General features: G+C 39.1%; 1 protein-coding gene across 6 annotated transcripts in view; it reads right to left on the bottom strand.

Moving 5' to 3' along the window:
- The window catches only part of UTRN (utrophin), a 387,283-nt gene that overhangs the window by 126,747 nt on the left and 243,875 nt on the right, over window positions 1–16,661 (bottom strand). For all 6 annotated transcript variants that reach the window (XM_074818672.1, XM_074818673.1, XM_074818671.1 and 3 more), the window contains 2 exons: window positions 7,184–7,356; window positions 1,158–1,314 (listed from right to left, as the gene is read on the bottom strand). In XM_074818672.1, coding sequence (XP_074674773.1) covers window positions 1,158–1,314; window positions 7,184–7,356 — 330 coding nt within the window. The remainder of the gene's footprint in view (window positions 1–1,157; window positions 1,315–7,183; window positions 7,357–16,661) is intronic.

Genomic DNA, 16,661 nt, shown 5'->3' with positions numbered 1-16,661 from the left:
TGGCACTAGTAATCCGCCATTTGATCATTATAAAACATTCACAGCAGATGTGCTTACAAACAGAGCCCGATGACTTAAGTGGATAAGAATAGGAAGAGATGATCTCTCAAGAAACAAAGATCCTGAGTTTATGCTAATAACTCTATTTCAAAGACTAAATTAAGGAGAAATGGATGCAGATTTCCTTAAGCTCTTCTATTTTGGAGTTAAGTCTCAAAAGTGCTGCTCATGTCAGGCTACTTTTACTGTAGTTCCTCACAGTATTCTGAGTATTTCTGTATTACTGGTTTCCCAAATTCAATTTTTGCCCTCACTAAACACCACAGCAGAAGAGACATCAGTGTTGTGCTGGTGGAGAGGAACATAGTTGTTATGCAATTAGCTATATAAAGCTGCATTTGTTCTTCTTCCTTGTTTACACCATACAGAAAAACAAATACTATGATAAGATGGAAGCAGCTTTACTAGAATGAATTTGTCCAATGGCAAATACATCCTAACTTGATTACTGATCAGAGTTGGTGAGACAGACACTACATTCTTCATGAATAAAGATATGTTGTAGATGCAACAGAGTTTTTTACTGTAAAAAAATACTTAGGAATTAATACCCTATTATGTACAAAACCAGTACAGAACTAGCATAACCAGAGGTGGAATAGCATGTTATAGTTACAACAGTACAAGGCATACGTAAGTTTTAATTCTCAAAAACACTTCTGAGTAATCTCTGCAGTATAAATCTCCATAGGGTGGGGGGCTGCTATTACTGGTCAATTTAGTAACATGTAGAAAGCCACTTTACATAATTTTACCGAATTTACATTTAACATTGCTTTTACAATTCTTGTTCAGTTCTTACTTTTGTATGCCTTGTAAAATATCAGTTCTACACCTGGTAGGAATCCAAAACCATCAGGAAACATTAAAAAAAATGTGTTTGGACTGAACATATGTATCAGAAATCCTTTACATGAAATTTTGTAGAAAGTATCTCATTTACTGGGCAAGGTGGGGAAGCAAAAGAGGTGGAGACCTGGAGCTTTTTTTTCTAGAAATTAGTCACTAGGAAGTGTTCATCATTTCTCCTGTATTCAAATTTGCTTCATTCTATTACTCACAGTAGTATATTTATCTATAAAACTTAAGTATCTTACTTTGCAGTGGTCATACTGTTGCTGTAATGTTGGAACATCCCCTCCAATGGGCATTTGCTTTTTTAGTTCTTCATCTTTTGCATTCAGCCATTTGATTAACTCTTCCAGGGATGTCAGCAATCTGTTCCATTTCTCTGCACTGGCCTCCAAGTGAGCCCTGTGAAACAACATTAAAGCAACTTTGAAGCCCTGAATGGCAAAAACAGCACAGGAATCCAATAAATAAATAAAATTGCTCCATTATTAAGATAGGAATGTTTCAAGTGTTTAACTGCAAAGCAACTTTCTGTTAAAAAAAAAAAAAAAAAAAAAAAAACAACTCTACTTCATAACATTTTGCCCAGCAAATCAAAATAAACAGAGGAAAAATGGGGGAACACAGACAAATATGTACCTGATGTTTTCGGTTATCTAAAGCCTTGAACACTGCACATCTAAGCAACATAAAGAAATTCTGTGTTTTGTTGTGACTCCACCACTGCAGTGCACAAAGTACCAGTGTCGTTTCGTGAGCTAAAGCACTGCAAAACTGAACTCTTTCATGCCAGGACCTTGACTCTCCAGCAGAGAAAGCAACAAGTTCTCCCAGCAGTGATCAACAGTACACTGCCTCTGCTGCACAATGTATCAGTGCCACAGATTATTTAATACATTATCTTTAGTTGATGGTGAGTTACTAGATAATTAACACAGTGAATCTGTCCCTCAGTTTAATTGTCAAAAAGTTCAGATTCCACAATACCCCAATCAATTTTCTATGATTTTTCAAAAATACCTTGATTTGATGACTTCTCCCTGTCAGTGCCTATGCAGCTGCACGGAAATCTTTGACAGGAACCAGCTACCCCTCTTTTACTGCAGTCATTCTACGTTATGGATTTGAGACCAGCATGTTTATACCAGTAAACACAATTACTTTCTCTACACAGGTGATGGAGTAGAACAAAGTCCTTCTCAGTGTAATTTGACACCAGCTCTGTACCCTCCTGTTCCACTTCTGACAGATGAGTGAACTGAACTTTACTATTGTCTCCTACCTTTTCCCTTTCCTATTTTACTCATTTTTTTAATCTTTTTTTTTTTCCGATTCACTGTACCTCACATCTTGAAACTTTTACCTGCCTTCTCTTGTGTTATCATATCAAATGGCATTTGACTGAATGTTTGGGACTGATATGACAATGGTTGGATTAAAGGGGTGTTGTGCTGCAAGGTTAATTTCAAGGCAAGCTTAGGTCTGGGTACGCTGGGATCTCCCAGGGACAGGGTAGATGAACCAAAAAAGCAGTCAGTGAGACTGTATGGGGGTGGGGAAGATGCAAAGAAAAAAAAATCCCATTTCTGAAAAGGATAAACTAACTTTAAGAAAAGGAACCTATTCTCCTTCACACCATTCAGGAAAGTGCTTAGGTAACTCCTTGGGGAAAAAAATAAAATTGAAGTACTTGCTAGAAGTGACATTTTACTGCCTACAGTTTTGTGCATCACAGTTTCTATCATCCCTTATTGCTCTCACCAATACCTTTTCTCTCAACAAGGAATTCAAACCAGCTGTTCGTAGCTCAGGCCTAAACAGCTGAGCCAACATCCTGCCCTGCAGTGAATTACAAGAGAGCTATTGCATTTGAGGTTATACAGGTACCAGGGAAGAGCGTCCTGCAGGCCTTGGTTTGCAGACCAGCAGCTCCTGAGTGAAATGTACTATCTCAGCTCTCCTGGTCTCTTCTGAGTTCTTTAATACTCACTAACCAGAACTAATATCAAGACAACCAACTTGTTCTTCCCATACAGGCAGTATTAACTGTACAGCAAGTTAGTGCACAAGGCACCTGCTTCACACCTGGAGCATTCACTATAGCTGGCCCCCGAAGCCCCCAGTCACGCACAGGGACACACTCCCAACAGCATGGGATGGTCCACGTACAATGTTTACCTTCTGCTTTTCACAACTAGCTTGACATCCTGTCAAAAATTCCCTCAGAAATACCAAGCTGCAAAGCACTGCATATGTTAGCCTCAGGTGCTAGGTACTCAGAATCAGCCCTCCTTTCTGGAAGTGAAACCAGAGTTATATTGACTATTAATTAGGTAAGGCAGCCCACATCTGAATTCACAGTTTTGCTGTTAGACCCACAGATTGTTACAAAAATAAATCATCTTTATGAATTTCTAGAAGCAACCACAATTAAAATGTTCAGATCTACAGTTTTTCATACATTTGATAGTGATACTTCTATTCATCGTGACTTATTACTGTATCTAGCTCATTTAAGCAGCTAACACCTCTAAAAACTGGCACTCCCTGAGGCTTCAGGATTCCGCTCTAATTATTTAGTGGAATTCTTGTATACAAAATGACTTAGAATTTTGTAAGAGGAAAAAAAATCCCTGCAACTAGTTAAAGGACAATTTAAGGGTGACTCTCTGTTAATTTAACTTACAGTGCAATAATATTAATAGTGAAAAAAACTAATTTGATATTAATATGAATGATGTGGCATGTGATACTAGATTCAGTGCATTGTAATTTACTGCTAATGAGTACCCACGTGCCTGCCAGATTAATGACAATAGCAAAATATCACTAGCACATGTTTCAAAGTGCAGTGCAAGCTAAACTCGTGGGGGTAAAGCAGTAAGGGAGGAAATGGATTACACTAACAGGGACTTTAAAATTCCTCACTGAACCCAAAGTGAGCTAACCTCTCTCTTGAAAGGTCAGAAAAGTTAAGAGAAAAAAAATACACAGGGGAGAACATATCACATCTGCCTGGATTGTTCCTGAATGTTACCCTTCTAATCTTGTCAGAAGCAACACTGACAATAAAAGGGAGATGCAGCAGCAGCTGAAGAGTAGACACAAGCATTCAGTTCTCCTGTGGTGCGGAGACATGTGCATTCAGTAAATCTCATTCAAAGCAAATGCTGCACAGGAACAAAGGAACCAAGATAAGCTCCAATTTGCATTTCAGTGTAAAATTTTAGTATCACATTTACATTTGTCACACAGACATTATCAAAGAGAACCAATAAACCCTGTTGAAGTTCTGAAATGTTTCTTGGGCTTCTTTGCTTTCAAAGACAGGATTTCTGGCCTTTGTTTTAGAATTGGTACTTCTACCGATACACAACCTGCAAACAAAGCTTCAGGTGTTTCTGCTTATGTGATCAATGAATTGACAATCTGCAGGGATAAACCAGGTCAAGTGGTGGCTCAAGAATCTGCTCTGATAAAAACACAGGTCAGTTACAGATGGTTGTTCGGTTTTGAGCACTGGTTGGAGCAATATTCCCCAGCATCAACCACCTGGTATTCAGAAGCACTCCTAAGCAAATCCTGGATGAGCCTGAAAAAACAGCTGACCAAATTGAGAGCACCCCCACACCCCACATCCCTCAGGCTGGATAAAACCATTCAGAAAAGCAGGAACTCTGACATAACCTCCCTCTGTTGACCCCAAGAGGCTCTCTTCACAGCTGGAGACCTCCTCAGCTTTTGCTTCTGCTATGGAGGTAACACTTTTCCTGCTGAGCAACAAGGGAACAAATGGAATAAAAAGATTGGTGGGTGGTCTAAATATAGAGGATCGTTCTCTGTTTCTCCCATACTTTTACCTCTACCCTCCCCCAAACACTAACACCCTCTCACCTCCTGCCCCAGGAGAAAAGAATCCCTCCTAAACATTTGGCTTTAAAGGGCAGACCCACACAAATCTGCAGCTTTGTTTTCTTCCTGGGAATAAGATAATAGAGAAAAAGAAAGACATGTGGAGAAGTCTACAAGTAATTTCAAGGAGAAGTATAGTTCTCTCAGGTGGTGTCATAGTCACTACAAGTACCGGTTTAAGTAGTTTCCATGCATTTAAAAATATGTCACAAGACTGATGCTTTTCCAGTTTGGAAATTGCTTTAGTTACAGCAGCCAGGAAGTAAAGTCAACACGGTGACTAGCGCCATTGGCTCTGGGGACCGAATTGATGAAATAAAACTCATACCATCCCTAGGGGAGAGCAGTACTTTCATCAACATAATCAGAATATAGACATAGCTGAAAATATTCTAAAAAAACTTAGAGAAACCTTAATTTAGAAGCACAGTCCCACGATAAGACCCATAACAAAATAATCAGATTTTTCAGTCATCAGTCCTAGCATCCAACATGGTTATGTGCTATTCTCACAAAACTCATCCATACAGTTTTGTTTTCCAATTCATCTTTGAAAAAAGGTACACCAAAAAAGCAAAAATTGAAGACAAACAGCTAGATCAACACACTGACTTCACATCAGTTGTATGCTTTGTTATCTCCCTATGAAGGCTTTCAGCACTCTTGCACAAGTTAGAAAAGTGAACTGCAATCAAAGAAGAGGGCAAAATACATGAACTCAGAAATGCTCTTTTCAGTGGCAACTGAGATTTGAAAGGTTAATTGCTTGTCTTATATTTGCTCCTTGCTGCAAGGTTAATTCCAAGGCAAGCTTAGCTTTGGATACGCTGCGGGGGGAGATACAAAGAAAAAAAAAAAAGTCACATTTCTGAAAAGGATAAACTAACTAACTTTAGGAAAAGGAACCTATTCTCCTTCACACCATTCAGGGAAGCATTCCTGAATGTCAGTTTTCTCATCCTTGCCTATCTTCTACTTGTAGCTGAGTGACACGTGACTCTGCAGCACTGCAGGTACCAGCAGAGTAACACAAACACTGCAAACATCAATGCTGTTCAGTGGGATGCACATGTCATATCTACACAGAAGTGAAAAGACAGGTCCATACTCAGGAAAGCAAGTATTCCCACTTTTCTGAGCATTCACTGCACAATCACTGTCTCTGTGTTACTGCCTTGGAACTCACAGCTGGCCAGGGTAAATGGCTTGAAGGCCCTTATTTTGGGTCACCGGTTTCTCACAAATTACGATCAATCCCAGGAAAGGCCTAGCAACTGAACTGTTCTTGCTAGAACCCCACAGTTGCCAAGTTATTATCTTAGGAGCATGTTTTTGTCTTTTTCTCACATTGATGTATTTGTGAGTAGGGCTCATAACAGCCCAAGTTTACTAGCTCTTGAATTAAACTACTTCTGTGGTAGGGCCAGTCTCTGCAAGCCCCCACACTGAACTGCTTCCTTCCTCTGGTTCAAGCTCTGCCTACAGGCTTTCGTGGAGCTGATTTACCTCTTTCACTTAACTGTTCAGCAGGTTGGTGATGGGATAAGTGGAGACGAAAAGTAAATGTCACATTTTCTCCTCTATCTCACTGTTTCAAACTCTTGTACCTGAATTTCCAGCTCAACTCATTGTTCTGGCCTTTGGAAAATTCATATGAATGCTTAACATTATTCTGTTCTATTAAAAGAACAGTTTCCTTTAATCAACAAGCGAGCCGTTACAATTAGAAGCTCTAGAAAATCTTTTCTATGTAATTCATTTTAATGTAGAATTTTATTCACATTAATGAATATGGTAATATCTACTTCCAAAATGACATCGCAAAGATTTTAACAATGACTACACTTAAGACAGTCAGTGAGTTTCGCACTGGTAGGGTCAAAAAATTGTAAAATGCATTCATTGATTAATATGCATTTTAAAACATTTCTTAATTGTATAGAGTAATAAAAAAATTTTACTACCAATATGGATCAAGACACTTAAGATGCAAGTCCTATCAAATTATTCATTTCAGTGGTAAAAACAAGAACAACAAACCCCTGATTTCTCCTCACAGTAATTGTAGATTCACAGAATTACTTCATTGACATTGCTATCAATTTACAATAAGGAAAGATTCATCATACTTTCTGGAAAATTTTGTACAGATTGGCAAGTTACAACTGCACAGGTCTGGAGAGAGAAAAAGTAGTTAAGCCTGCATGGTGACCAAGTGCACCAAGGTTTTCTACTTGCACTCAGGGGTCCTTTATGGAAGAAAAGGGAGATTTCACTTCAATGCTGTGGTCATATTTCTCGAGCCTTTTAGAAGACAGCAACTGTGCCCCATTCATGTCTTAACATTTTCATTACTTACCTGATGTTAGCTGACTTTGCCTTCAGGTCATTCCAGCGTTGGTTCATGTCATCAAGCCGGTGCTGGAGCAGAGCAGCTTCCTCAGAGTTTCCCAAGGCTTTCACCATCTTCTGTCTGTTTCCATCAATGCTTTTAAAGATGTCATTGTGGGCATCAATCTCAGCTTGGATGTCCTGAAATATCAGCAAGGAAAGTCCAAACATCTTAGTTCACTAAATAAAGGGAGAGCTTATTCTCATTAGTACTCCTAAGCACTAGGACAGAGCACGTAGTCTGACTTTCTTGGGTGACTCTGAAAAGAGATGCGGAGGGGAAAACCTGCGACCTTATTATCGTCATAAAAGATCTAGCTTTCTTAAGTGTGAGAAAAGGAGTTTGAAAGTCATCCTTGATTGTGAAACAGGACTTAGAACTATGAACACTAAGTTCTCTGCATGTTTTTGTAGCACTGAAGGTAACTAATTGTCTACTATTCTCCCACGCATTTCACACAGTGCAGCATTTGCAAATGCACTAGAAATAGTTTCCTGCTCACAAATTACACAGATTCAGCCTTAGCTATGTTGTCTCTTTCCTCTTTGAAATAAAGCATTGCAGAAACCTTACATAGCCCAGTGAAATTCAAACTCTATGTAGTGCTTTAGGTCATAGTCAATGAAAGCTTTTAACTAAAACCTATGTCCTTAAACTACAACTAAATGACTACCACAAGTCCATTTTTACAATTAAACTACTGTATACCAGGGCCTGCAATATATGAAGAGGTAGACATAAAACAGCAGGATGTATTATAAACTGAATTTCACAGTAAATACCGAAAAGAAAAAGAAGTGCTTGTGATTTCAATTCAGCTTACTCATTTCTCCTCCGCTTAGAAATTAAGCATTTTATTCTCTAATCTACCATCTGCCTCAAGAAACACATTACAGATGTTGTCTTCATCTAAGTGAGCACATTATTATTTTTAAAACACATTATAAGAGCAAACAAAACTTCCCACATCTCCGCCAATGCTTTCTAGCATCTATATGTCTATGTATGCTCTTCCAACAGAGCAATGTAAATGTGTGGGGAGCCAGGAGATGTACTGGCTGTCTCAATAGGATTAATCAGTGAAGATTGTGACAGGAACTTGATGCAGATGTAAACAAACTTCTTCTGCAAAGAAAGAAATTCAATAACTGAAATCCCTTAAAAGGTTTTTATTCTTCCAGACAACTCCTCAGTAATCTCCATCTGTTCCCAGGAGCTGGAAAGGAAGGGGCTCTTGTACCTCCCCATCCTCAAGATGTAGTCCTGCATCTCAGAATGGCTGCTTGCACATCTACAATTGATAGATGGAAACAGTGGAAAAGTAGCTATTTATTTGAGACAGCATGAATGTTTTCTTCAGTCAGGGAAGAAAGAAAGAAGACGTAAGGATACAGCTGGAGAAGCGGGGGTAGGGGAGAGAGAGAGGGAAAAGGTGGGGGTCGGGGGGGCAGGAGGGCGGTGAGAAAGAGGGAGGCAGGCACCAGTGAAGCTCTGGCTCTCCAGCTGAGCTACTATGTGACTTTGGACAACTACCTATTCTTTGCCCTGAGTTTCACTACTTTAAAACAGATAAAAAGACGCTTTTGCTCTCTTTAAACCATCCTGATAAAAATCACCATTCTGAAAATAGAAGCAATGGCTTTTAAAACCAAAACGGAAGTGTCTGATGATGAAACAACCCAAATAAGACTGCACAGTCATCAGTTAAACAAATCAGATGCTTATCTGAAAACATTTGCAGCTCCTGTCCTTACATCTCCCATACAGAAGCAGACCCAATGAAAACCAGCTCAAATCCACACAGCAGGAGATACAACCACATACAGCAGTTACAATTTTAATTGCACACTAATCTGTGCTACAGAAGCCTGGTCATGTCAAATCAATTTCTATACCTCTTTAAAGTTACAAAAGAAAACTTCATTGAAAACAAACTGATCTTTAATCTTCCCTTCTACAATCACAATATTCTCTCTAAAGCTATTGAGAACCTTCACAAAACATTCTAGCTTTGATTACATTTGAGAGGACACTTAAGCATGCATGCTTAAAAATGTTTCATTCATAGAATCATAGAATGGTTTGGGTTGGAAGGGACCTTAAAGATCATCCAGTTCAAAATGGGTTTGATTCTTGCATTTGCCAGTCACCATGTTACACTGATTAAGGCACAGTAAATCTGCTATTCACATTCTTGAGTCCCATCTGTGATGGCCATGTTGTGACAGCTCAGTTCAAAGAATCAACTTTGCTAATTAACTTCTCTTTTCTGATTTCCATTTTCCAGGAAAAAAAAAGCAGCACTGCCAGCTGATGGATAAACCAACAGGGCTGATATTAAAGTTAATGAATGCCAGCACACCGAGCCCTCAAAAAAAAAAAAAAAAAAAGAGCGAAATCCAAACAACATGTTTCACATCAACATGCACACGGAAGACAGTGCAGCAGGAAGGTGGGATGTGGGATATTGCTAATGGCAACAGATGGACACATTAAGTTAGTTAGACCCCAATAATGATATAAAAGGAAGGTTTTTATTCGGATATTGTCCTCTGTTGGAAGGTTAACAAGGATGATGGGCTCCCATCTTGTCCTAAGATTGCCATAATTGGCAGCAGTTGGTAGTAATCTCCTTTACTTACTGTGTTATCATTATCTTTCAATTCTTATGAGATTTGTAAACATGTTGTGGTTGCCCTCGCTTAGAATTTCTTATTTCAAAGTGGGAAGAACTCTATCCATTCAGTACATATCCCAATTCACGTTCATCCTGATCTATTATTTCTCTTTCTCATGACTTTTTCTTGGTCACTGATTTTCCATATTCTTCTCCATTGTCCTCTATGTGGCAAAAAAAGATCCCTGCTCAGGACCGAATCTCAATTTTTCAGTACTTTAAAAGCAATTATAACCACTTCCCTGTTATCGCATGGAAGTTCCCATATCCAGAGTCACAGGAGAAGCACACTGGAGGATGCAGGAGAAGAGGTGGAAAAAAAATTCTGTTGCTTTTGCTACATAAAGATGGGAACACAACCATGAAACACCATCGTTCTTAGGCCAACGCAAAGGGGATCTGGGCCAGAGTGCTCTCCCAGTTCATGCAAAACAAAGCAAAGCAAAGCAAAAAAAAAAAAAAAAAAACACCAAAGAAAAAAGAAACCTAAAGAAATACACTGCAAAAAGAGAACTTCTTCCTAGAAGAAATTCATAGTTCTTAAACTGTAGTTACATAGCTTTATCAACGTAATTATCAGAGGTATTACTACAGAGATGCTGTATTTTTTGCTAATTTCGTAAATATTTATGTGCACATATCTGTTAAACTGGATTTGTAATTTATTGGTATGAGGTCAACAGATCTGTTTACATGCCCAAGGGATTTCAGGATTAAGATCCTAAATTAAGAGAAAGCTCTTTGAGGAAAGAATTCATCCTACATATAAATCAAGGAGCAAGTTTCAAAGCTTTGAAAGACAAGAGAAGAAATAACTAGGTTGACATTTATACATCTACTTCACCCTAGTCATGCTATTAGAAGATTGCCACTTTCCTTAAATTCCTTTTAAGAATTAAGATCAGACTGCTACCTGTCTTTTCCACTTTGGCCTGGTGATTTCAAAATCCCCTTATCTCCATTCTGAACCTCAGAGTTCTTTGCTTCTCTCCCTCTTTACCCCTCTCATGGTGCATGATTTACCTGCAGGTTTCAAGCCTTCCTTTTATGCTTGGATCTGATTTTAAAACGTCTCCATAATAAGAAGCCTCCTTCTTGCTTTAATTTCAATTAAATAAAATACTAAATTATCATATAATGACAATTGAAGAGCATGTGTCTTTAAAGAATGTATAAATATGGTATGTGACACTCAATAACATTATAGATGGCAATTCTGAAAAGGACCCAAAGACACAGCTGACTTCAGTTGGAGTTGCTACTGGAACAGCCCAAAGGCAGACTAGAGAAACTTGCCCAGGGTAAAAGAAAATATATGACAAAAATCTGAATGGAACCAAACTTTGTGACTCCAACTCCAAGATCAACCAGCTATCAAAATCTTTTTTTTCCGTCTTACAGACTGCAAGGATATTTTAAACAGTTACAACATTAGATATAATTGTCCTTTGGAAACTATTAATCCTTTAAAAAGACAAAAAAAAAAATCCTTTAAGATGACAAAAAAAAAAAATCCAATGGAAACCAACAGCATTCCCATGATGATGGGCATTCTAGTGCCTTTTTTCTGAATGATGAGTCCAGAGGGCCTCTAATTCACTCTGCAATCCCCTAAACTGTTAGCATATTCACTTCCACTCATGTTTTTTCAGATTTTATTCGTTTACACTGCCTTCACTGGTTTATTGCCATTAACACTGGCAAAACATTTTCCTCTTTAAAGTGCCCGAACCCTTCTGTTGAAGGTAAAAACATGACTGGTGGAAGAAAACTCCACATTTCCACACCAAAATTAAAGTGGAAGAAACGATGCATTTTATAACACACAGAATGTTACTCTATTCCATTCTCACCATTAAGAATCCTAGAGTACTTGAGCTTTATGATACAAAGATCTAAATCAGGGAAGTTATTTTATCCTGTAAGGTAAATAAACAGATGTTCCTATAATGTTACAGATTCTATTATAAAGATTCCTTAATCAAGTTTTTATTACATATGATATGACACAAAACTCAACTTAGTCTCTTACAAAAAAGGTCAACAGCATTCTATACCAAATCATAACTTCACAGGGTTTTTTAAAACAGTTACATATAGGACTTATCAACATTTTACTCCAATGTTTTTTAAACCCACTATACACAACAAAATTCTGTATTACACATAAATTTTTAACTATTCTGATGTTTATTAGGAAACAGAATTCCACTGATTTTTATAAACATCTGATCACAGAGCAGGGAAAGCAAGTTATGGCACACAAACCACGTGTGGTTTGCAAGAAATGGACGTACAGGTCCAATGCTGATGCTGTGCCACAAGACTAGCAGAGTTTTGTACTGGCACACAGACTGCTATGTAATTTTAATCCCCCAGGTGCAATCCGCAGAACAGGCAGTTGTGGCTTTTGAACCACACGGAGATCTTAAGAGGAGTTAGTAGGGTTGAGGTTGACTATTCATGAATGAAAAATAGCTTGAAAAACTACATTTTCCACAGCAAAGGTTACCCCCAGGTTATTTTTCCAGGACAGTTTTAACTTCTACCCAATACAAATATCATGCCTGTGACTGGGATAGGACAGCAGGTACATTGGTTCAGGTACAGGGAACTGCAAGTCCCACACAAATGACTGCCCATTGTCTTCACTGACAGTGTTCAAGTCAGCAAAGACATAGTTACAGAAATGCTGCACTTGCGTCCTTTAGAGGTCAGGAATAAAGGTGATGACTGCTCACCAAAGTATCTGCAGAAAACTCTTCCAGCTGGAACAGCTGGAACAAAAACATCAATGCCAACCAAAGGACATAACTGTATGCCATAGACATCAGCCAGAACATCTTTCTTTGAGGGCTCACAGCAGGTAGCAAGGGAATGGATTTTTTTTTTTTTTTTTTTTTTTTTTAAATAGCAGATTGTTTAGTCTATATTGAACCAGATACATTTTAACTGCTGCTGCCAACTGCCTCTGGGAACACTGCTGTGTCAGATGTTCCCTTTGGCCCCTGCTTCACTCAGAGCTTTCCACTTTTTAATGACTCTTAAGGAGGGAATAAGAATTAGGGCACGAAACAGGCATATGAAAGTGGCCATTGTGACAAGGAAATGGGACTTTTATTGCTCTCTTCCTTACAAATGCTGAGGGTAGCAGAGTGAGAGGGATGATGTTGCAAAGAGATGGTAAAAAAAAAAAAAAAGGAAAAGCCTCTGAAGAATCCAGGTACCCATCTCATCCAGGGAATCAATCTGGTGTCAGAGGACAGTCATAACATTAGAAAGGCTCATCCCATCTGCTGTTTCAGAGGCCTGCAGTGGCAGTTGCTGTTAAGCAATCAGTTTATAATGAATTCACATTCAGAAGAGCAGTACACATGCAAAACCCTTGGGCAGAATTGCCATTATCATAAATCCACCAGTGGCAGAAGTATGTATAAAGACAGACATTAAACCTCTCTAAAGTGTCATACACAGACCACACTTGGTATCACTACAGCCACTGTGGCTGTAGTATAAGATCAAAGCAATTCACAGAAGTAATTTGCTTTAGATATGAGAAAATTAATCACTACTTAAGCTCTCAGATATTTCAGGAAGAAAAAAAAACTTTTTTGGGAAAACCCACTGTGGGATATTTTTCATATCTAATTTTCAAATGCTTATACTATCAAAAGCCTTGCACCAACACTTCACGTTTCCAAAAAGCTGTCTTGACTTGTGCTTAAACCTAATGGATAGTACCTTAACAGGTGACATATGGTGTGGGTAAGGATTCATTTCATCACAAGAATGATGATGCACTTAAGAAGGCTGAGAATGCCAGCCTGCCTTTGACAACCTCTGCGACTCCATCACATGGCACTGACTCAAGATCTGAGGACCATCATAAATCCATTAATACTAATTCCAGCAGTCACATAATTGTGACTGAACAAAGCCACAGCGGCCCTACCCGTTCCAGTGCAGTGCGACTCTGCTTTTGCATAGGAAGGGAGTGCCATGCAAGTTTCTGCAAATGCCATCTGGCTTCTGCATTATGACCACAGTAACAGCATTCGTCATTCTCTCCTTACAACATATATTAATGAATCTCGCTGAAAGTAGCTTGCAAGCCAGGATCACCGTCACAACGCTGTTTCTCCTGGCAGCAAACTCCTCAGTTAGAAAGAACAGGATGGGTGTGTGGGGAATTGTGAGAGGGAGACATGAAGAAGGGGAGGAGGGGGGGAACTTTCTAAAAAAAAACAAAAAACAAAAACAAAACAAACAAACAAAAAAAAAACACCAAAAAACCCACCAAATTTGCTCAATAAGAAGAAAACCTGCTCAATAAGCCCAGATTAGAATTTGTGGTCAAAGTTCACCAACTAAAACGTTAACTTTCTTCTCCAGCACCATAGCATCCTCCTACATTGTGCCACAAATGTCAGCACAATAGACAACAAAATGACACAGTAAGCTTCAACCTAAAAAATATGGCAGAGCTGTGAGACATGTAAGTTTTGCTTTTGTTGAGAACTACTATGATCAATTCCTTTGAGATGAAATGAGACAGTGGAGCATTCAAAATCACAGGGGAGAGCACGGAGTTTGGAAATGCCAGGGCTTGTATAGTACAAAAAACATTAGAAACACTACTTTCAAAACTTGTGTCTTAACTACATCATGAAGCATCTCAAAGACTCCAGCATGTGTCCTACTCTTTAGAGGCTACCAGCAGCAATTACAAAAGAAGAGTGAAGCCCAGCTGACATACTGGGAGCAAGAGAGAAGAAAGTGATCTACACAGTGAAGAAATCATGTCACAAATGTTTTCGTCTATTGCTACTAGCTACTTTCGGAAGAGTCATGCTGGTGGGATATTGAACACTATGTGTCTCATTAGCTCCAAAGTCTGTTACTGTAGGAAAGTAAAAATAAGAGTTTAAAAAAACCTGACAGACCCAAACCAGTTCACAACAGTTCACAATCCTTCTGAGGATCCAGGCTTCTTATGATTTTGAAATTAACCCAAATCATTATACAAACTCAAAACAAAACCAACGTATCTTCATTTTATTTTATGAGACTTTTAGGTTCATTTAATAACATTTATTATACCACTGTTCAGGTGACCAGTGCTGATTTGTATTAAAAAAAACATACTGAAGTTTAGAACTTGAAGATAGAAAACCACAGAATCGGGCTTTACAATCTGCTACCTTGCTTTGTGACCACAGTATTTATTGTCTATTAATGTGTAATTAAACTACCATATATTTTCTTACAGACTTTGTTCTTGCAGGGCGCAGGAAGTTTGTATAGAGAGACATTACATTAAAAAAACCCAAAGAAAATGTAATATGTAAAGCCAAGCCAAAGACGGTTACAAACGTATGATCCAGGTGTCATTGGAAGTGCTGATAATTACATTAAAACAGTCTGGTTTTGAACAGCTTCATGTCTCTCACTAATCAGCACCATCACTGCAAAGTCAGGCCTCCTGCCTCTCAGCATTACTGTTACCAAACATCCTGGTACGAGAAAGAGTAACTATCTTGAATAAAAGAACAGATGAAACGATGGGAAAAGTGGTGCATTCATGGGAAGTAATTCTACTTAAAGCTACCATGAGATCCTCCAGTTTGACTAATGTAACATTCAACTAAATTTAACAAAAAACTACAGAGCAGTTCCTTTATGTCCATAACGAAGTAAGGTACATAAGGAAGTAAGGTAACAGGCATCCTGGAAAATCCCCTTATACTCTTGACTTAGAAAATCCAAACTTTTCTATCATTTCCTTTAAAAAAAAGAGAAGATGACCACAATCAGAGCAAATGCTCTAAAACTAATCTTGTGGGACTTGAAATGTGGATGGGAAGAAGCATTAGACTTCCCTATTTGAGAAGCAGTCAATCAGGGGTCACATGAGGACATTAGCAGCAACACAGAAAAAACCCTAAGTTTAACATGAACCTGCTCTTTTTATTGCATATTTTTAAAGGTATAACCTTTTTCAAAGGTGTAAGCATACAAAATTGTGCTTGTCATACCTTTTCAAATTTTGCCAGCAACTCACGTAAGCTGAAGTTCAGGCCAATCATCATTAAGCGTCCCCTGAAGCCTACATTTTCCTGGTACGTCTTCCAAGCCAGGTCTATAGCCTTCAAAATGTTTTTCTCTTTTTGCACCTATACCGTCTCAAAACTCTCCGCAAGCTCTTGCGTGTGCCCCTCTCCTGGGCTGTGTTCCCCCGGGGGCAGTTCACGCAGCACCATTGTCGCAGCCTCCCTATCCCCACTCCTTCCCACAGGCTGGGCACCTGGGGGTGAGCCGCTGACACCGGGTGATGCTCCTTGCGGGGTTAACCTGGCCCCATGGCGCTGTGGGAATCTCCTTGTCTCCACGTCTGGCCACAACTGCCTTCAGCTCACCTTGGCAATGACCTGCAGGTTCCAAGTGCTTCTTGAAGGCCTCAAGCTCAATGTTTGGTCTCAGTGACCCCAAGCAAGAGAAACTATACTCCACTGATATACAATGGATGCAGAAGGTGGGGAGGAGGAGCAAGTCCTTCCATGTTGCTCCATTCCAGGGAAAAAAATAAAAAAGAAAAAAAAGGAAAAAAAAAATCCCCAGAGAAACTTCTGTTTATGGAAAGCACCAAAAGCCAGCTTTTTCAGAGAAGTCGAAATGGGACGAGGCACACTTCAGCCTAGGAAACACAGCAGCATGACCGGACAGGAGGCCACCTCTCCTCTCCCTGCCTTCCTCGCAGCCGGACACCAG

This window comes from Strix aluco, chromosome 3 (genome assembly GCF_031877795.1).
Source record: "Strix aluco isolate bStrAlu1 chromosome 3, bStrAlu1.hap1, whole genome shotgun sequence".
NCBI classification, from domain to species: Eukaryota; Metazoa; Chordata; class Aves; order Strigiformes; family Strigidae; genus Strix; species Strix aluco.
The sequence above is the reverse complement of the archived record's forward strand: the minus strand, read 5'-3'. Positions and strand labels throughout refer to the sequence as shown.